Genomic DNA, 22,861 nt, shown 5'->3' with positions numbered 1-22,861 from the left:
TAATTTTATTTATAATTTATCTTGACTTTCTTACCAATCCACACTCATCCAAGTTTCAGATTAGTTTTAAATATTTTACATATATTCACTTGGGGCAAAATCTGTTGTGGAAGACTGTCAGCTTGCTGAGAATAAAGTTCCTATCTGAATTTTTAATTACTCTTCATGAGTCACTTCTAGTAAATTCCCATTTCTCCCTTCTCAAGTTAAATAAAACATACTTGCTTTGAATGATAACATACAACTATTTCACTCTAACCTCTGTGTTTTTTTTTAGCAGCTAAGCTTATTTAATACTTCTTGGAGCAGGTGCAGAGTACACTCTTATCATGGGTTATATTGTCTTTTGAAACACTTATGACTATATATATATAAATAGAATTATATATATATATATTATATATATAAAATTTTTAATTTTAAATTTCCTATCACCTTTTTTAGGTCTTATAATGTGAATAATCTAACAGATGATTTAAAATATCTGTACAAAGTTGCTGGTGCTGATGGAAAAGGTATCACCTTCATCTTTACTGACAATGAAATAAAAGATGAGGCATTTCTGGAATATCTTAACAACCTGTTATCTTCAGGGGAGGTAGGTCTCAAAAGGAGAGAAAAAGCTCCTATTTTTTAAAAATGTAAATTATATTTGAACAGAAAAAGCAGCAACCCTTCATAAGTGAGGCCACTTAACATAGATTTTTCATTTTAGGAAGGATTCATGTATAAGACATACTAGATTTTGTTTAAAACAACCTGTGAAATTTATGCTGCCCACCTCCAGGTTGTTTTTTTTTTTTTATATATGCATTGTTCCATTTTAAATATGGTTGCCTACTTATTTTGTCAGTCTTCTATTTGGTCCTGTAATTTATTTTAGAAGAATCACAGTATATATCTGATAGTCAGGAGTATAAAAGAGATGAAAGAGTTCTGCCAGCTCTAAGTAGATGTTTGTGTCATCTCTTCTGACACCACCTTTGTCAACACTCCCATGACCACTCACATGCTTTGTGCTTCATTAGAAGGACTCACGGGACTCAGCAGACAGTTGTACTCCTGTCTAAGATTTATGACAGCAGCACAGCAAGGATTCACAGCCACATCAATGCAGAAAAAGGCACATCAGGTGAAATCTGGAGAAATTCATGCTTCATATGTTCTCATCAAAAAGGTGATACTGGATGTGAGTCCCCTCCAGTGGTGAAATGCAGTCACTCATGCACTGTGTTTCCATTCAGGGAAGCCTGTGGGAGATTCAGAGTTCAACAGTTTTATCAGGGGCTGGTCTGGTTGTCCCTCCCTGCCTAGACACAGCTGCCAAAATTCCAGACTCCCAGAAGGAAAGCAGATGTTCACCATGTATCACAATGTTTGTATAAAGAGTCCAGGCACAGAACAACCTTTTCAATTAGTAATAGAGAAGACATTCAAAAACCAAGTTCCCAGAGGGTGGCCAAGTGCTAGCCATCCAAACATATGCTTCTCAAAATCGGACCCACTGTGTTAACTCTTCCTTTCCCCATGGTGTCTATCAATGCTTGCTGCTGCCTGAGCGCCTTAACTCTCTCAGAGGGAGGACTTCTGCAAGATGGTGGCATAGGAAAATCCTGAGTTCACCTCCTCCCATGGAAACACCAAACCTACATCTACATATAGATTATTTCCCTCTGAGAAAGATCTGAAAACTAGATAAGCTGCTTCTCCACAACAAAGGATAAGAAACCCACATGAAGATAGGTAGGAGAGGCAGAGACACAGTCTTGCCAAAGACCTCACCCTCATCATAGTGACGTGCAGTAGGGAGGGCTCTCACAAATTTGGAGGAGTGACGGGTTGGTGCCTCACATCAGGCACCCCAACACCTGGAATATACACCAGAGAGAAAAGCCCTCGAAATGTCTGGCTTAGAATACCAATGGGGGGAAAAAAGAAAAAAAGAAAAGAAAACCAATGGGGCTGACATTCAATGACCCAAAGTGCTATAAGAAACTGAGATTCACTACTAATGGGGTTCCATATAGTCTTACCCCTAGACCCAGCAAAACAAACAAGCAAACCAACCAACAAACAAAAAACCCAGCACTTTGAAAGTGCCTAGATCATATGTGAAGAATCATTTGCTAATCTTAAAGTATCAACTGGAGGCGGACAGTTGAAACTCTCCCCAAAGATGGAAGTTGCTGGTGGATGCCAGTTTTGCACTTTCTACCTACCCTGCTTGCACAAGTGAGCAAGCTGGGACAAAGCACCCTACTGTCACCATACTAAGATAGGCTGGGGCGAGTGAGTGTTCAGTACTATTCTGCCACCTTGTTGAAGTTGGAGAGCGTGGGTTGCAGCAATCCCTTGCTCACTGGCTGGGGCAGGTGAGCATGAATGTGGAATTCACCTGTTCCCTAGGTAAGGTCAGCAAGCATTGGGTGGTTGAGACACCCTCTTTCCTTGGCTGGGGCTGGCAAGTGCAAAAGGAGGAAACATTCTTCCTCTCTAGTCTAAAGTTGGCGCATACACTTGGACAAGGCACTCAGTCTCTGCAGTCTTGAAGCCCATGGAAGCATGCAGTTAAAACATTTTTCCTACTGCTTTTCTGAAGCTGGCAAGTATACCCCTCTTACACATTCTCCAGCTGCCTATTTAAAGCCAGCAGGCATGGGCAATCTACATGGGGATGCCCCTTAATTGCTTGATGCTGGTGGCCAAGGGGACTGACATTCCTAAGCTCTACAGGAATGTAACATTTGGAAAGACAGTTCTTGGAAGACCACCACACCCAGGACACTGCACAGATGAGGGACTGTAACACAACCCCAGTCTTCCCGTGAAAAAGCCTATTTATTTAGCTTGGAGCTTCCATAAGAGGGACAGGCTTTCAGTTTCCCACACATCTAAAGGTTGAGAAGACATTCAAGGGGAATGTAAGCAGGAAGACACTATCCTTCCACAACCCCTTGGCCTTACTATAGTTCAACAAGACCTCCTGGGAAGGAGTTTATGTATTTGTCTGGAGCCCCAACTTTTGTGATTTGGAGAGATTTCCTAGTTTGAGGACAGCAGGCATTATGACTGTGGCCATAACAGGACTGTATGTATTTTCATACTTTAAAAACTGTTGCCAGAGGGTCTACATTCCAATCAACCCAAAACCAGGTACTAAATGAGCTTCCTCCCCCTTGGGACACTGACTGGTTTTGGTGCACCCTCAACAACAGGGGCATATCAACAATAAATCAGGTGGTTTGGACAATCAAAAAGTTTTGTCAGACAACCAAGAGCTAGGGCAATGTTGAATGAGAAGTTCCACCACCTACATAAGGCTACTTCTTCAAGAGGTAACTGTTTTGCCTCATAGAAACAAACACAGAGAAAACAAAAACAAACACAGAGAGTCAAGCAAAATGAGGAAACAGAGAAATAGGTTCCAAATGAAAAGCAAAAGCATCAGAAAAAGACCTTGATGACAAGGAGAAAAGTAACCTACCTGATAAAAGATTCAATGTAATGATCATAAAGATGCTTATTGAACTCATAAGGGGAATGGATGAACACAATGAGAACTTTAATAAAGATATTGACAACATAAGAAAGTACCAAATAGAGGTTACAGAGCTGAAGAATTACAATAACTGAACTGAAAAAAATACACAGGAAGAGTTCAACAGCAGACTGGTAGAAGTGAAACAGATCAACAAGCTGGAAGACAAAGAAATGAAAATCAGGGCAGCAAAAAGAAAAAAAATTAATGAAGATAATGTAAGAGATATATGAGACAACAGCAAATTGAATAAAAGTTGCATTATGGGGGCACCAAAGGAGAAGAGAGAGAAAAGGGGACAGAAAACTTATTTGAAGAAATACTGGCTGAAAATTTTCCTAACCTGGGGGAGGAAACAGACATCCAGGGCCAGGAAGCCTAGAGTTCCAAATAAGACGAACCTAAAGAGATTCATGTAGGGACACATTATAATTAAAATGTCAAAGGTTGAAGATAAAGAGAGAATCTTAAAAGCAACAAGAGAAAAAATTGTTATATAAGGGAAAATTCCTTAAAGTTATCAGCTGATTTCCCAGCAGAAGCCTTACAGGCCAGAAGTGAGTGGCACAATATATGCAAAGTGCTAAAAGGAAAAAAAAAAATACTTCCAATTAAGAATACTCTATCCAGGAAAGTTATCATTCAGAACTGAAAGAGATAGTTTTTCAGGTTAGTAAAAGCTAAAGGAGTTCATCCCTACTAAACCAGCTTTACAAGAAATGTTAAAGGAACTTCCAGAAAGAAATGGCACTAATTAATAGCAAGAAAGCACAGAAAAATAAAAATCTCACTGGAAAAGATAAATATATAGTAAAGGGAATGTGTTAATCACTTAAGAAACTACTAAAACTACTATGAAGGTAGTAAAGGTAAAGGTGATAAAATTAACTAAAACTATAATAATCAGTTAAGGGATATAAAAAGATGTAAAGTGTGACATTGAAAACATAAAACGTGGGGGAAAGTAGTAAAACTGAAGAATTTTGGACTGTGTTGAAATTTAAGTTTCTATCAAATTAAAATAGAGTGTTAAATATATAAAATGATAAAGTGAACCTCGCAGTATCAACAAAGCATAAACTTATAGTAAATGCTTTAAAGAAAAAGAGCAAGGAATCGAAACGTAACACTGAAGAAAGTAGTCAAACCAGAAGGGATGAGAGAAAGAGAAGAAGAAAGGAACAGAAAGGAACAATGAAAGCAGCCAGAAAACAATTAACAAAATGGCACTAGGTTACATACCCATCAAACACTACTTTAAATGCAAGTGGACTGAATTATCTAATCAAAGACAAAGAGTGGCTGAATAGATTTAAAAAAAAAAAAAAGACCCATCTATGTGCTGCCTACAGGGGACCCACTTCAGATGTAAGGACACAGAATGACAGTGAAGGGACAGAAGATATTCCATGCAGATGGAAATGAAAAGATAGCTGGTATAGCTGTATTTAAATCAGACAGAACAGACATTAAAAGATAGTAACAAAAGACAAAGAGGGCACTATATAATGAAAAGGAGTCCATCCAGAAAGGAGAATATAACATCTATAAATGTATATGAACCAAACATAGAGCACTGAAATATATAAAACAAGTATTAATATATCTAGAAGGAGAAACTGATAGCAATGCAATAGTAGGAGACTTTAACACCCCACTTAAATCGATGGATAGATCATCAAGATAGAAAATCATTTAGAAAATACCAGCCTTAAATGATTAGCTAGACCATGTGGAATTTAATAGATATACATATAGGATGTTCTATCCCAAAACACTCTTCTCAAGTGCACATGAAACATTCTCAAAGATGGATCACATGTTAGGCCACAAAACAAGTCTTAATGAATCCAAGAAGATTGAGATCATATTAAGCATCTCTTTAGACCACAATTGTATGACACTAAAAGTCAGTTATATGAAGAAAACTGGAAAGAATACAAATAAGTGGAGATTAAACAACATGTTACTGAATAATTACTGGATCATAGAAGAAGTCAAAGGAGAAATAAAAAAATACCTAGAGACAAATGCAAACATATATGACATGCCAAAATATGCAGTGTGGTAAAAGTGGTTTTTAGAGGGAAGTTCATAGCAGTATAGGCCTACCTCAAGAAATGAGAAATCTCAAATAGAGAATTTAACTGTGCACCTACAGGAACTAGGAAATGAAACAAAAAGCCCAAAGTTAGTAGAAGTAAGGGAATAATGAAGATCAGAGTGGAAATAAATAGAGACTAAAAAGACAATAGAAAAGATCAATGAAACTAAGCTGGTTCTTTGGAATGATAGGCAAAATGGACAAACCTTGATCTAGACTAAATAGGAAATAAAGAGGGAGGACTCAAAATCAGAAATAAAAGAGATTAAGTTACAATTGATATCAAAGCAATACAAGGAGTCGTAAGAGACTACTGCAAAGCATTCTATGTCAGCAAATTAGGTAACCTAGAAGAAATGGATACATTTCTTTTTTTTAATTAATTTTTTATTTTTTTATTAACATATAATGCATTATTAGCCCCAGAGGTACAGGTCTGTGAATCATCAGGCTTACACACTTCACAGCACTCACCATAGCTCATACCCTCCCCAATGTCCATAACACAGCCACCCTATCTCTCCTCCCCCAACCCTCAACCCTCAGTTTGTTTCAAGAGCTTTAGAGTCTTTTATGGTTTGTCTCCCTCCCAATCCCATCTTGTTTCATTTATTCCTTTCCTACCCCCCAAACCCCCAACATTGCCTTTCAACTTCCTCATATCAGGGAGATCATATGATAATTGTCTTTCTCTGATTGACTTGAAATGGATACTAGATGGATGGATTTCTAGAAACTTATAATCTTCCCAGACCAAATCATGAAGAAATAAGAAATCATTCTGAATAGACTGATCACTAACGAGGATGTTGAATCAGTAATCAAAAATCTGCCAACAAAATTCCAGGCCCAGAGGCTTTACTGGATAATTTCACCAAAAACTGAAATAAGAGTGAGTATCTATTCTTCTCAAACTCTTCTAAAAAATTGAAGAGGGGAAACTCATTCTCACTCTTCCAATCTTATTTTACAAGGACAGACTTACCCTGATAGCAAAGCCAGACAATGATACCAGAAGAAAAGAGAATTACAGGCCAATATTCCTGATGAAAATAGATGCAAAAATCCTCAATAAAACAACAAACTGAATTCAACAATACATTAAAAGGATCATACACAGTGATCAAGTGGGGTTTACTCAAGGGTTGTGAGGATAGTTCAACATCCACATCAATCAACACAATATATCACATTAACAAAAGATAAAAATCATATCATCACAACAGATGCATAAAAAAGCATTTGACAAAATTCAACATCCATTTATGATTAAAAGCTCTCAATAGTATAGAATGGACAGAGGAAATATACCTCAAAATAATAAAGACCATATATGACAAACTCATAGCTAATATCATACTTAATAGGAAGCTTTTTCTTAGGGAAGATGAAATAAAAGTCATCCAAGTTGGAAAGGAAGAAGTAAAACTGTCAGTATTTACAAATGACATGCTCTTAGATATAGAAAGTCCTAAAGATTCCACCAAAAGACTGTTAGAACTAATACACAAATCCAGTGACGTTTCAGGATACAAGAATAAAATACAGGAATTGGTTGCATTTTTATGCACTAATAATGAACTATCCAAAAGAGATATTAAGAAAACAATGCCACTTACAATTATATCAAAAAACGAGTAAAATACCTACAAATAAATTTAATCAAAGAGGTAAAAGACCTTTACACTGAGAACTATAAAATATTGTTGAAAGAAATGAAGAAGACACAAATACATGGAAAGATGTTTTGTGCTCATGGATTGGAAGAATTAATATTGTTTAAATGTCCATACTATCCAAAGCCATCTACAAATTCAGTGCAATAGCCATCAAAATTCCTGTGGCATTTTTCACAGATACAGAATAAAGAATTCTAAAATTTATATGGAACCATGAAAGACCCTCAATAGCCAAACAATCTTGAGAAAAAAGAACAAAGATGGACATATCATGATCTCTGATTTTTAAGTTATACTGCAAAGCTATAGTAATCAAAACAATGTGGTATTGGCATAAAAATAGAAACATAGATCAACAAGACAGAATAGAGAGCTCAGAAACAAACCCACATATATACAGTCAATAAATTTATGACAAAGGAGCCATGAATATACAATGGGAAAAGGACAATCTCTTCAATAAATGGTGTTGGAAAAACTAGACAGCCACATGCAGAAGGAGGAAACCGTACCACTACTTTACACCATGCACAAAAATTAACTCAAAATAGATTAAAGACTTAAAGGTAAGACCCAAAACCATAAAACTCCTAAAAGAAAACATATGTGGTAAGCTCTCTGACATTGGTCTTAGCAATGTTTTTATGGATGTGACTCCAAAAGCAAGGGAAACTAATGGAAAAAGAAACAGATGGGACTATATCAAACTAAAATGCTTATGCACAGTGAAGGTAACCATCAACAAAATTAAAAGGTAACCTACTAAATGGGAGAAGATATTTGCAAGTTGAATATCTGATAAGGGCTTAATATTCAAAATATATAAAGAACTCCTCCAACTCAACAACAACAACAACAAAAACCCCAAATAATCCTATAGATTACAGATCAGAGGATCTGAATATATATTCTTCCAGAGAAAATATACAGATGGCTAATAAGCACATGAAAAAATGATCAACATCATTAATTGTGAGAAAAATGGAAAGCAAAACCACTGCAAGATAACATCTTACACCTGTCAGGATGGCTATTATCAAAAAGATAAGAAATAAAAAGTTTTGATAAGGATATTATCATGCACTGTTGGTAGGAAAGCAAACTGATGCCGTCACTTGAAAAACAGTATGGAGGATCCTCAAAAAGTTAAAAATAGAACCACTGTGTGATCCAGCAATTCCACTACTGGGTAGCTAGCTGAAGAAAATGAAGACACTAATTCAAATAGATATATGCACACTTTGCTCATTGTAGCAATATTTACAGTAGCCAAAACATGGCAACAACCCAGATACCATAAGTGGATAAAAGGATAACGAAGTTATGGCATGTGTATATACACACACACAATGGAATACTACTTAGCCCCAACAAAAAATATAATCTTGCCATTCGTGAGCACATGGGTAGAACTTCAGAGTAGTAAGTTAAGTGAAATTAGTTAGAAAGAGGCAAATACTGCATGCTTTTTTAAATATGAGATATCTAAAACACAAAAAACCCTCTATATCTCCTAGATAGAGAGTATAGATTGGTGGTTGACAGAGGGAGGGGAACTTGCTGGGATGGGAGTGGGGGAGATGAGCAAAGGGTATCAAAAAGTACAAGTTATGAAATAAAGCTATAAAATAAAGAAGTCATGGAGATGTAAGATATAGCTTAGGGAATGTAGTCAATAGTATAGTGTAACTTTCTGGGTGACAGATGGTAACTAGACTTAATATGGTGATCATTGCCCAGTATATACAAATGTTGAATCACTGGAAACTATTATAATATTGTATATTGATTATACATGAAAAAAATACATATAGTAAAAAATTACCTCAGACCCAGAATTGGGACGGTCCATGAATCAGAGAACACAGGGCATCACTGGACATTCTAAAGAGATTATTGGGATGCTAGGGGGATACTTTTTTGGTGATAGCTATTGGAGCAAAGGGAAACAAAATTTCCTCCTGATTAAACTGCCCAATAACAAGTTGTATTCTTGGTTATCTCTGGCAAATGAGGGATTTTGACTGTGGAGATGCAGAAAGAAAATATGAGAAAATATGACATGTGGGGGGCGGGGAATTGGTGTGGGGAATTTACAAAGTACGAATCTTGTCTGTTCCTCAAAGATCTCCAGTCTGTTTGCACGAGATGAGATGGATGAAATCACCCAAGGTCTGATATCAGTGATGAAGAAGGAAATGCCTCGCCACCCTCCTACCTTTGATAATCTGTATGAGTACTTCATTTCAAGATCAAGGAAGAACTTGCATGTTGTTCTCTGCTTTTCTCCAGTGAGTTGTTACTTTATATTTACGTGGGAGGAATTATTTGTTGAACTGTACTTAATAGTTTACCTTCTCTGATGAGATGATTTGCTCAGAAACTAACATTTGTCACACTGAATTGAAATCAACACTTCATTACCACCAGTCTCTGCGGGAGGCAATCTCATACCAGAGTGTAATAATTTAAAATATTCATTTTATTAGATATTATTACATAGCCTACAACTTCCATTAATTGCCTAGAGATATAGATCACTTGAATTGTAAGGAATTTGGTGATCTTGTCCAGCTCTTCCTCCAATATAGACATATGATCTAGAATGTCCCTGATGTAGGTTTGAATATCCCTAGCACACTGTATTATCCAGTAGAGTAGCTAATAGACATGTATGGCCATTTAAATTTTGATTAGTTAAAATGAAGTAAAAATAAAAATTCAATTCTTCAGTCCCATTAGTGCTATTTCAAGTGCTCAGTAACTACATGTGGCTTGTGGCCACCATACTGGATGGCACAGACACAGAACACTTCCACAATCCTGGTTGTACCCGGCAGCTCTGCTCAGCGGGTCTCATTAACTTACAAGCCAGCCTGCTTAATTTTTAGATAGTCTAATTCCCAGAGAGGTCTTCTATGGGATGAATTGAATTTTGTCTCTGTTTTTTTTTCCCCTGTGATTCTGTTTTGGCTTGTAAAATGAATCCAATCCCTCCCTGCCCCCCATACCTAGCTCCTCATATATTTAGAGAAAGTTTTTGCAGATTCCCAAAGTTGCTTCCTTTGTGGACCAAACACCTCCCACCCCTTCTGCTATTCTCACTTGTCCTCGTGTCCAGGGCTTTCACCGTCCTGGTCATTTCTCTTTAGAAGAGACTTAGTTTGGCACTTTCCTCTTAAAGGTAACTTTTACAATCCAACCCAGTAATGCCAGATCTAGTCTTACGTCAGGGAATGGTGTGGAGATACTACTTCCCTTCATCTGAACATTTCATTGATATATTAATGCAGCATAAGATTTTTTTTTAATTGTGATGTCACACCGTTGGCTCTGAATACCTAAACCTCTCTCGAGCGGAATCATCATCACTCTGTATGTCTGACGCTTTCTGACTTTGTTGTCAACAGGTTGGCGAGAAGTTCCGAGCCCGTTCTTTGAAATTTCCTGGCTTGATATCAGGTTGCACCATGGACTGGTTTAGTCGCTGGCCGAAGGAGGCCTTGATTGCAGTGGCCTCCTATTTCCTTTCAGGCTATAATATTGTCTGCTCCAGTGACACTAAAAGACAGGTTGTAGAGACAATGGGCCTCTTCCATGACATGGTCTCCGAAAGCTGTGAAAATTATTTCCAACGGTGAGTGGCTTTCCCTGAGGTCTGGCTGCAGCACCAGAGTTCACTTCAGAGAGGAATTCTGTCAGCAGCCAGATCGATTGTGTACAAGGTCCCAGCTGCACTTAGATTTTTTTTTTTCTGGCTTTGATTTTCTAGTGATTATGTATTGAAATCAGGATAAATCAGTGAGACTTCAAGATGAACTAGTGTCCATACTTAAGCACCTCTTTCCCTCCAGGCCTCAAAGGAGCAGATGCTTAATGAATCACTTTATTTCCTTTACTTAATTTCTTTTTTTGAAAATGACTTAACCAATTCCCGATAAATTGTTTAAAATTAGTTTCCTACTCAAATGCATTGCTTATTTTAATTAAAGAAGTACACTGTTTTAAAGTTTCACTATTGCCTGATGTTAAGGGACATTTGGGTTTTGTGTTTGCATTTCTTAGTCTTAGCAATGTTTTCGTGCCAAATAATTTTAATTAACTGCAGGAGAGTCCATTGGCTAAAAATAGCAACAGTGTTCACATGTGAAAACTGTTGTCAGCAGTTCAAAAATACAACTTCTTCTCCTCCCAAAGCTTGATATCCACTGTGTACATTTGATAGATGGGAATAAAGGTGGACCAAAATAATCGTTGGGCTTCTGGAGGCAATGAACCTGCCAGAAGGAATTTTTCCAGCTAGAGAGTCTAAGTAACACTTAGAGGTTCCTGTCTCGTAGAAGGATGTTTATCCTGGACCCTATTCCCAGACACCCCCCGTCTTAAATAGTTCTGGATAACCACCCTCCGATCCTTTTGGTGGATCCATGTGTGTTCTTATCGCTTAGCAAGATTTTCCTTCCATTTAACTTGAACTCCTTCTGCCACTATCATCTGTGGAAAGTTTTACCTTCTTACAGCTACAAAAACCTGTGTCTTTATTTTTGAAAAATTTGGTGTATTTTCCAAAATTCTCATATCCTTTTAGGTTGGAGAAGTTTATTCTGAATGTGCTATTTATCAAATGCTTAAGTGCTAGTCACATATATGCCTGAGTCCTTAAAATTTTTTTAATGTTAAAAATCTTCAGGGGTGCCTGGGTGGTTCAGTGGGTTGAAGCTTCTGCCTTCAGCTCAGGTCATGGTCTCAGGGTCCTGGGATCGAGCCCCACATCGGGCTCTCTGCTCGGGGAAGATCCTGCTTCCCCCTCTCTCCCTGCCTGCCTCTCTGCCTACTTGTGATCTCTGTCTGTCAAATAGGTGGATAAAATCTTAAAAAAAAAAATCTTCAGAACTCCAAAAGTGAAAAATTAATTAAAAGATAAAATTATTTTATAGTATGTGAGGAGCTCTTCTTTGACTTGAGTTTCTCCCGTATAAAATTATTCCTTTTAATTCTACCATTAAATAGAATTACAGTACTAAAGCCACAGTGAGTTGAACACTTGAATCAAGTGTGACCATTCACAGTTCCTGCCCTCCCGCTAGTGAATCACCCTTCAGAATTACACTGATTCCACAGTAGGAAGAGTGTCTGTAGGATGCTTTCTAGGTATAATCAGAATGATAGAGATGAAGATCATTTTTACATTCTATTTTCAGATACCGCCGAAGAGCACATGTGACTCCCAAGTCTTATCTCTCATTTATAAATGGTTATAAGAACGTTTATACTGAAAAGGTGAAACATATCAATGAACAAGCTGAACGCATGAATATTGGTAAGCAGAATGGGATCTTTTAAGGGCTTCTTGATAGGAATCCATATATATATATCCACAGATTATGCATATATATATATATATATATATATACATATATATACACGGAATATATTGGAATCATATGGTTTGGGGGGGAAAGGGGGAACACTCATCTGCACATTTCCCAAATTCCATGGTCAGTACTCCCAACATGGCTGATGAAACACACCATTATATGGAAACAATATGTAATATATTTAATGTATATATGTATATATAATATGCTATATGAAATGATAATGTAATACATATGTAATATTGCATATATGTGTATATTATTGTATGTATGCATATATATGTAATGTTAATAATATTATATATATTACACTAGTTGATATTGTGTTTGAAAACAAAGTACTGACTTTACTCTTAGTAATAGATTTTTTTGAGGGATACCGTTAGAGCCTTTTGCCTGTTAAGAAGCCTCCAGGCAGGGGCTTCTGGGTGACTCCGTTGGTTAAGCATCTGCCTTCTGATCAGGTCATGATCTCAGGTCCTGTCACGGAGCCCCATATTAGGCTCCATGTTCAGTGGGGAGTCTGTGTCCGCCTCTCCCTCTACCCTTCCTCTTACTTGTGCTTGCTTTCCCTCTCAAATAAATAAAATCTTAAACAAAACAAAACAAAATGGAACTTCCGAGGAGAAGAAAATCTAAACAGAGGTAGCCTATTTTCTCTCTTGAACATTTTCTCCCCGCCCCTTCAACTCTGGGTTCAGGCTTTGGGCCAGGAGCCCCATTGTCACTGAGTTACTACCTGCAGGTGGAGAAAAGCCAGCTCTTGGGAACTGACCACAATTTCAGTTTTTGTTTCATTGCAGTTTGTTTTGATTTGCATAAAGTTTGCCATGTTAATGCTTCTCAGATTTCTAACGAAGGAAAGGGAAAAATAAAATCAAAACAAAAAGAGGTAGTTTACCTGAGCAATGAATTTCTATGTCCAGTACATGTAATATAAGCAGAAAAAGTATAAATTGGAACAAATTATATGTTAAGAAAGCATTATGGCCCAAACACTCCAAAAAGAAGTGCAAAAATCCTGGCCCCCCTTCTTCTGCAAAAAATATGATCCCATAGCTCCAAGATCTCCAAGATCTGTGCAGTTATACTGATGGAAACACCATGGAAGAAACCATCCTCCGTTTTTCTCATAGCTCACCTTCTTGTAGCTTTCCATATGATTCTCTATGATCAGTGGTGGGCTGGAGCTACTTGTAGCCTCTAGAGTTGATTGTTAATTCATAGGAATTTTATAATCTGGTTACATAGCACATCATTAATTAAAAATTAAATCCTATAAACTCACAAATAAATTATGTTTGAAAAAGGCAAGAACAGGGATGCCTGGATGGCTCAGTCGGTTAAGCATCTCCCTTCAGCTCAGGTCATGATCCCGGGGTCTCCTGGGATTGAGCCCCGAGTCAGGCTCCCTACTCAGTGGAGAGTCTGCTTCTCCCTCTGCCTCTGCCTTTCCTCCCCATCCATGCTCTCTCTCTCAAATAAATAAATAAAATCTTTAATAAAAGGAAAAAGGCAAGAATACTCAAAATTCATCACATCTTAGTTATTTTTACTCTATTTTACTGCTATGAATGTTGTTGAGGTTGTTTCTATTCTATCAGCATGATAGGCATATAATGAATGGTGTGATACTGGGAATCTCTTGGTAACTTCAGATCAGCCCTTGTGGGAATACTAACACCATGGAAATTGGGAAACATACAGATGAGTGTTCCCACCTCCTCCCAAGACACTCATGCTAAATGCTCACCCACACACCACTGTCTAGAACTCAGTTGGAATGGGAGAAAATCCAGTTACTGTGCTCTATGGCACTGAAAGTCACAGGGCCAGTCGCACAGGTGTTAGCAGCTGTCTTCATTTTCACAGCAAAGAGAACCACATGACTAGGACTATATTACCTGTTCATTTGTCACAGCAGCAGTATGATTCAAAGGCAAAAAAAAAAAAAGATATTTACATCATTAAAAATGATGTTTGCAAAGCCAAGGAGAGGACTAATTTTGTCAACGAAGTTTCCTAAGCTAATCTTACTCAATATGGCCTTGGGATCTTCCCTTAAATTTAGGTAGATGGTGTTCTTCACCCCCTGTCAAAACCCTCAGAGATATGGTCAGTATCGATGCTCCTCATACATATGTATTTGTCCATAAATAATTATCTTATGGTTGTTACAATACTGGTACAGTTCCTTGTAAGTAGTAAAAACTGAGCAAATACTTGATGAAGGGATGTTCAGATACTAAGCAAGCATGTATGTGTGTGTGTGTTCGTAAAGGTCTGGATAAGCTCATGGAGGCGAGCGAATCAGTGGCTAAGCTTTCTCAGGACCTCGCAATAAAGGAGAAGGAGCTGGCAGTGGCTTCCATAAAAGCAGATGAAGTGAGTTGGCATTTACTGTATAACCAGTGGTGAGGAATTGTAGTTCACATTTTATTTTATTTTTTTTTATTTTTTTTTAAAGATTTTATTTATTTATTTGACAGATCACAAGTAGGCAGAGAGGGAGGCAGAGAGAAAGGAAGGGAAGCAGGCTCCCCGCTGAGCAGAGAGCCCGATGTGGGGCTCGATCCCAGGACCCTGGGATCATGACCTGAGCCGAAGGCAGCGGCTTTAACCCACTGAGCCACCCAGGCGCCCTGTAGTTCACATTTTAAAAAGCATTGTTTAAAAATGTTACTAAAGGGGTGCCTGGGTGGCTCAGTGGTTGGGCATCTGCCTTGGGCTCAGGTCATGATCCCAAAGTCCAGGGATAAAGCCCCGAGTCGGGCTCTCTGCTCAGGGGAAAGCCTGCTTTCCGCTCTCTCTCTGCCTTCCTCTCTGCCTACTTGTGATCTCTGTGTCTGTCAAATACATAAATAAATATAATATTTTTTAAAAAACGTTTCTAAAAATGTATAATGTAGGATGTCCAGATGGCTCAGTTGGTGGGACATCGCCTTTGGCTTGGGTTATGATCTTAGGTCCCTGGAATCAAGTCCCACATTGGGCTTCCTGCTCCGTGGGGAGTCTGCTTCTCCCTCTCTCTCTGCCTCTCCCCCTGCTTTGTGCTCTCTTTCCCTCTCCCTCTTTCTTTCTCTCTCTCTCAAATAAATAAATAAAATCTTTAAAAAAATAAATGTATAAACTCATAGACTATTTCTAGTGAGATAACATTCACAATGACTATTAGGTATTTTTGTTTAACTTATACCAAGAGACACCTAAATTATTATATCCTCTACCTGGTCTAAGACTATTCTTTCTTCTCTGGGTCTGTCTTTTTTGTTCTTGCTCATCTGTCTATGAAATGTTTGCCTCTCTCTAAGTTATATTTGGTCTTCTCTTTGAGGTTCCTGCATGCTCAGCGTTTCTAGTATGGCCCAAGTCTCATCTGAAGTTTATGTCAAGGAGGGAAAAAGCTAAGAGGAATTGTTGGTGGAGTTAAAAACAAATAAACAAACAAAAAACTCCTCCCAAGCTGAAAAGGATATATGTATGCTATTCCTTGATCTGTGACCATCATCTTCCACTCAGAGTTGGTTAAGTGGGTACTTAACCTTAGTCAGTTACTGAAATGAGAGAGATAGCATAGGAGAGGGTCTTAGCATTGTCCTGCTGTATAGGCATTCAACCAATACAACCTATTTTATTTTCCTTACCTGGGCTTTGATATGGTTTCTGACTTTCTTCCATTACACATACTTGAGCTGTGTTAATTTTCTAGAAATTACATAGAATAAAAATGCCATTTTCCTGAAAGCTTAAAATGTTTATTTATATATTTGGCATATAAATATAATATATATATTTATTTATATATTTGTAAGCCTCAGGGAAGCTTAGAACTTAGAAGATCTCAAGGAACTGCTTAAAGGAGTTACTGTAATACACCTGAAGACATAGGTTGGGGAATATATATAAAATATACATAGGGAATAAATTTGCTCTTATTTGTGTTTTCTTTTTTTTATTATTTGTGTTTTCTATTATATCGAATAAATATTCTCTCACTGCTCAAATCTGTCCATTTTGCTCAAAAGCTACCTATTTGCCCCCCTCAATTTAACAGGTACTGGCAGAAGTCACGGTAAGTGCTCAGGCTTCAGCCAAAGTGAAAAACGAAGTGCAGGAGGTGAAAGACAAAGCTCAAAAAATTGTGGATGAAATTGACAGTGAGAAAGTAAAAGCAGAGACCAAGCTGGAGGCGGCCAAACCCGCCCTCGAGGAAGCAGAAGCGGCCCTGAATGTGAGCATGCGCTGTTACCCTCTCAGCGCCGGTCCCAGCCCGTTCCCTGGGTCCTTCTGAGAAAGTCACCGCGCAGCTGCTAGAATCTGAAAACTGAATGGAATTCTAATGTGATTGATAATCTCTGAGTCTGAAGACAAATGTTTCTGTTGGTTCAATATTCTGAGTTCTAATTTTTTTTTTAAGTCTTCAGTTCTTATAACTTGTTAGTTTCATTCCACAAATCAGCTTTCCGTGAGAGCTGAGAAATAATGCGAGTGATTCATGGCCTGAACAATAGCGTAAGGGATTCTGATTATATAGACAGCCTCCCCAGTTCCTCCAAAGCATCCCCTCCAGATTACTTTACGTGCCTTTTAAAAATCTTCTCGCGGCTTCTGGAGTCCACAGCTGGGGGACAACCTATAGTTGCCTCTTGCAACCACCACTCCTTAAATAGATGATCTGGAATAAATTTACTTCACTTTTTTGGATCTCTGTGGGGATTATAATTCCTCATTGATCCTTGAAGGATCGATGTAAGCATTAAAAGTAATGAATACAGTTTGCTGGGCACACAGAAAGTACTTAGTAAATATCAGTGCCGCCGTTGCAACTGGTAACTGGGTTCCTGTCTACCCCTTGAGGGCTTCTGTCATTCTGTCTCCACACACAGTATGGTCCAGCCATGCAGAAACACCCACAGGCTTCTGGAAGAACCACGGTCTGTTTAAATGTGTCTCTCCCTCTACCAGGAATGCCTTCCCTAACCTTCATTGCCTAATAAGATTCATTCTCCAGGACCAGGCTCATCCCTTCCAGGAAGGTTTTGACTCTTCTGGTTCACCCTCATGTTTCCTGTCACCACTCTGCTTCTAGCATAATGACAATTCTAGTTTAGGGTAATTGTGCTTTCTTTTATTATGAGGACAGGGCTATTTTTCTTTATCTTCTTTCTTTTTTTTTTTTTTTTTTGAAAAATGGGAGGATGCCTGTATTTATTGAGTAACTAGATTTATGATAATCGTTTAATAAAATTGTGACAATGATCAGGACACATTCTCCACCCCCACTCCCTTTATGAGTACTACAATAATATACAAGAAAGAGAAATCACTGAACAAACAAGTCTTAGGGGATTTTATTGATCATGTTATGTTCCAATCCTTCTTGCCTTGAATGTCAGCTAACGTCTTATTCCAAGCCCCGCTGACAGATAGAAACGTGGAAAAATATTTTTGTGAGCCATATGATGTAATAACTTCTCTTTTCTCCTTTGAATTTCTCCCCCTTCCTTTGATAGGGCTGCCCTTAAAATGAACACTGAAGGTGAGGTTTCCGTTATTCAGAAAGTGCCACAGGGTTCCTGTGCTCCTCTTTTCCTACCACACTTAGAGTATGTGCTCTGAAGTTACAAGTTACCTGAATGTTACCCATCAATGAGGCTTGTTGCCAACATAGACTTGAGGTGGAGGGCAATGAATGGTAGTGATATTCTACAGCAATTAGTTGAGGGCAACAGGAGAAAAGAGAATAAAAACTAATAGAAATCCCATGATAACAATGAAAAAAGCATAATGCAAAAATCTTGGAGTCCAAGTCCTTAAGGGGATAATGTCAAGGGATAGGGAGAAAGTACATTTTAAAGCTTTCTACTTTCATTGTTTAAAAGCATTAGATATCAATATGATTATTAATACTACTCAACAAAATAATATATTGATTCCTAATCCCAAATACAGACTATCAAACCAAATGATATTGCCACAGTCAGGAAACTTGCCAAGCCCCCGCATCTTATTATGAGAATCATGGACTGTGTCCTGCTACTATTTCAAAAGAAAATTGACCCAGTTACTATGGATCCAGAAAAACCTTGCTGCAAGCCTTCCTGGGGAGAGTCATTAAAAGTAAGTAAAAAAAATCTTTGCAAGTCCTAAAGGTGCATTAGATCTTCCCAGCCCAGGACCTTCAATATAGACCACACAAGCTGGTAGGCAGTAATTGATAATTGTGTGCTGAAGACTTTTTCTTAGATTGCATTTCCCAAAGTGTAAGTAGGGAAAGATTGTAAAGCTGAATGGTTTCTTTTTGTAAAAAGTGTTTAAAACCAGAGGCTTTTTTTTTTTTAAAGATTTATTTATTGACAGAGAGAGAGAAGGAGAGAGCACAAGCAGGGGGTAGTGGCAGATGAAGAGGGAGAAGTAGGCTCCCCACTGAGCACAGAGCCTGATGCAGGGCTGGGTCCCAGGACCCTGGGATCATGACCTGAGCTGAAGGCAGATGTTTAACCGATGGAACCATGCAGGCACTCCTTGCCACACTCTTGATGTCACCCCAACCCAGTCTCCAAAAGAGAGCTTATATGGTTGGTGGCATTTGGATGCATGCACTGGACAGGAAACTTACACATCTTTTCTTCTTTATTCTTTCACCACAGTCACAGGAAGACAATTTGCAACTTAGAGATTTAGGCTGACTACCGTCATAGTCTTGATTTGTATGTTTAAGAGTGTATCAATCATTACATCTTTGAAAAAATTCAATTTAGAATTACATGCTAACTCAGGAAGAAAGTATTTATTTACTCCCAGAGCTTACGTGTTGTAATGCTATTTTTCAGTTGATGAGTGCAACAGGGTTCCTGTGGAGCCTCCAGCAGTTCCCCAAGGATACTATAAATGAAGAGACTGTTGAGTTACTGCAGCCATATTTTAACATGGATGATTATTCTTTGGAAAATGCCAAAAAAGTCTGTGGGAATGTGGCTGGTCTGCTATCTTGGACCCTTGCTATGGCAACATTTTATGGTATCAATAGAGAAGTGTTGCCTCTGAAGGTAAGAGTTTCCCTCCTTCTCCTAGGAAATCAATGTTTAATAAAATCTATCTCTGGTATTACTCCTATGAAAAGACAAAGCATAATTTTGACTAAATTTTTTATTTTCTTCATGTTCTCTCACATTTCTTGTTTTATTTACCTCTGATTAGTGTTTCTTGGCATTGCAGACAAGAAATCAAAACCAACTTGTTAACTTAAACAGGAAATGGATTCATTGCCAGCAATAATTAAGCTGTCATAAAAGAAAACTTGCCATTTCTTTAAAGTTTAAAGAGATTAGGTTTGGAGGTAGAATTTGATTACTATATTCCCAACAAAGTTTATAAAAATAAAGCTCAACACCCAGAAATGTTTTAAATTTGAAAGGTAAGGGGAAAAACCCTTATATGTATCTAAGAAACAAATGATCAGTCAAAATCAAAAAAGGTTGCAGAAGGGAAATCAGAATGGCACAGACTTCCTGCAACCCTAAATATTAGAATGTAATAGGAAAATATGTGCAGAGTATTGAGGAAATTGTGGTGACCCAAGAATGCAAGAATTGGCCAAGCTGACCTTCAGGTATAAGGGGAACAAAAAGACGTTCTTAAGGATGTGACTTAAGGAGTAAGCGGTATGTACACGCGTGCATCCACACGCGCATGCACGTGGACACACGCACGCGCAAGCACACATACACCATTTACACTGTGCCAGACTATTCTTCCGGTCTGAGGGAGCATTCGCAGGAGTGCAAAGTTTCATGAAATACATTACCCTGACGCTTACTACCCTTCTGCCCTCCGCCCCCACATAAAGCTGAAAGTTGAAAGTGGTTGCTCCTTGGAGTGGAAAATGATGAGCAGGTAGGCAGGGGGTTGCTGGTTGTCATAATAAACCCTATAGAAAATGGCTACCTTTTAAAACTCTCCATATAGGTAACTTGGAGAAAAATAGAAAATATGTTGAAAATTAAAAAGTTTTAATAAAGGGAAATGATGAGAAAATGTAGGAATCCACTCAAGATACGAAGGGATATAGAATTTAAGAAAAAATGAACCCAGAAGAATGGAGTTAATTTTTATTAAAAAGTATGATCCACAGTGAGACTTAATTGTAATAATGCTTTTTGTAATAAATAAAATATTATCAAATTACAAAAAGTAAAAGGCTTTAATATTGTAAGTGGAAATTAACAAAAATAATATTATAATTTGAGATTGTGGAGAAGTCTGGTTTTGTGGGTGTGTGACCTGTTCACACAGGACCCCTGGTTTAGAAGGGTGTATGCTTGGCTTAATGCTCTGCTGTCACTTTGTTGAAGTTCTCCATAATTTTTTAATAATGGGCCCACATTTTTAACTTTGTTTCACTCCTGAAAATTATGTAGTCAGTCTTTAGCACGCATAAACTAATAATTACATAGAGATTTTACACTGTATCATTTTTAAGGTTGAATAGCTGCATTGAACTTTCTTGAATATGAACAAAGATTATAAAATTACTTCTAGTGACTGAGAAACATTTACAAAAATAGATCATACTCAACAGTAAAAGAAGATCTTGATTCGGTTCCCAAAAGCAGAAATTGCTGAAGCCTCATTATCTGATTATAAGCAATAAAATTAGAAAGTTTGCATTAAAAAAAAAAAAAAAGAAGCCAGTAACTTCTTTTTAGGAAATGATAACGAAAGTTAGTTTCCAAAGCTTTTGTGATGTAGCCCAATGGCACTATCTTAGCTCTTTAATTAAACACAATGGTACCTACTTACTTATAAATATATGTACACACAAAGCTTAAGGAAAGTGGAATAGAGCTAATAAAAATAACATTAAAAATTAGAGAAAAGTGGCAGAATTGAAGAATTGTTGCTTTGCAAAAACAAAATATAAAAAATATATTCTTGGAAAATATCAAGAAGAAAATATGTATAATCACAGGTATATGGATTTAAATAATTAGAAAACAAATTTTAAGTTATATGTAAATACACTAGAAAAATTAAATTTAATAACAATACTATTAATATTATTTAAATTAAAATTTCCTGCAAAAAAGGACTAAATTTAAATAAGTATTGAGAAATAAAATGAGAATGTTATCAAAAAACTTCTACCCCAGAAAGCTTTAGGGCTATTATACTTTACCAATTTTTTTGAATTTCTAAGAAACCAATCATTTCTAAGAAACAAATTTCTAAGTCCATGCTCTAGGAGTTAGAAAAAAGATGAAAAATCTACCATCACAGTAAATTCACTTCAAAAAATCCTTAAGAAGGAAACAATCCAAAATGTTTGTATGCCCAATAACTTTGTTTATAGTAATTAAAAATGGTGGGAGGGGAAGTCTAAAAGTAGGGCTAAGGTTAGGTAAATTATAATACATCCAAATAATGTGATATTAGGCCAGCCATACTACTAATGTTCGAGGAAAAATTGTTTAAGGACACGTTTAAGCGGAAATGATTATCTTATATTAAGTGTAAAAGAAAAAAACTAGAAAATGCCAGTTATCACCCTCTTAACACAATACTGAGACTGTCTCTGGGTAAAATCAGAGATAATTTCTGTTATCCTTTCTGTGCATTGTTGTGTTTTTTTTTCCATTTTTTTAAATTGAACATTAATAATTAAAAGAAAAAAGAGAGGGGTGTCTGGGAGGCTCAGTCCATTAAGTGTCCAACTCTTGATCTCAGCTCATGAGGGTCTTGATCTCAGGGTCATGAGATTGAGCCCTGCACTGGGCTCCATGCTAGATGTGGAGCCTACTTAGGAAAAAAAAAAAAGAAAAAAAAAAAGGAAAAGGAAAAGAAAAAAATAGAACTTTAATGGAGTATCTACAACACCTTTTGCTTCCCCAATTGAACACACTTAAGCCTCTAAATACCATCTTGGGCCACAGATGCAAAAATTCTCACCAAAATACTAGCCAGTAGGATCCAACAGTACATTAAAAGAATTATTCACCACAATCAAGTGGGATTTATTTCAGGGCTGCAAGGTGGGTTCAACATCCGCAAATCGATCAATGTGATACAACACATTAATAAAAGAAAGAACAAGAACCAGATGATACTCTCAATAGATGCTGAAAAAGCATTTGACAAAGTACAGCATCCCTTCCTGATCAAA

General features: G+C 37.3%; 1 protein-coding gene across 5 annotated transcripts in view; it reads left to right on the top strand.

Annotated features, from left to right (window-relative positions):
- DNAH8 (dynein axonemal heavy chain 8) overlaps positions 1-22,861 on the top strand; it is a 352,138-nt gene that overhangs the window by 221,812 nt on the left and 107,465 nt on the right. For all 5 annotated transcript variants that reach the window (XM_047734783.1, XM_047734782.1, XM_047734781.1 and 2 more), the window contains 8 exons: positions 445-598; positions 9,448-9,612; positions 10,732-10,958; positions 12,523-12,641; positions 14,981-15,084; positions 16,754-16,930; positions 18,652-18,819; positions 19,533-19,748. In XM_047734783.1, coding sequence (XP_047590739.1) covers positions 445-598; positions 9,448-9,612; positions 10,732-10,958; positions 12,523-12,641; positions 14,981-15,084; positions 16,754-16,930; positions 18,652-18,819; positions 19,533-19,748 — 1,330 coding nt within the window. The remainder of the gene's footprint in view (positions 1-444; positions 599-9,447; positions 9,613-10,731; positions 10,959-12,522; positions 12,642-14,980; positions 15,085-16,753; positions 16,931-18,651; positions 18,820-19,532; positions 19,749-22,861) is intronic.

The sequence above is a fragment of the Lutra lutra genome, chromosome 6, assembly GCF_902655055.1.
Source record: "Lutra lutra chromosome 6, mLutLut1.2, whole genome shotgun sequence".
Classification (NCBI taxonomy): Eukaryota; Metazoa; Chordata; class Mammalia; order Carnivora; family Mustelidae; genus Lutra; species Lutra lutra.
The sequence above is the reverse complement of the archived record's forward strand: the minus strand, read 5'-3'. Positions and strand labels throughout refer to the sequence as shown.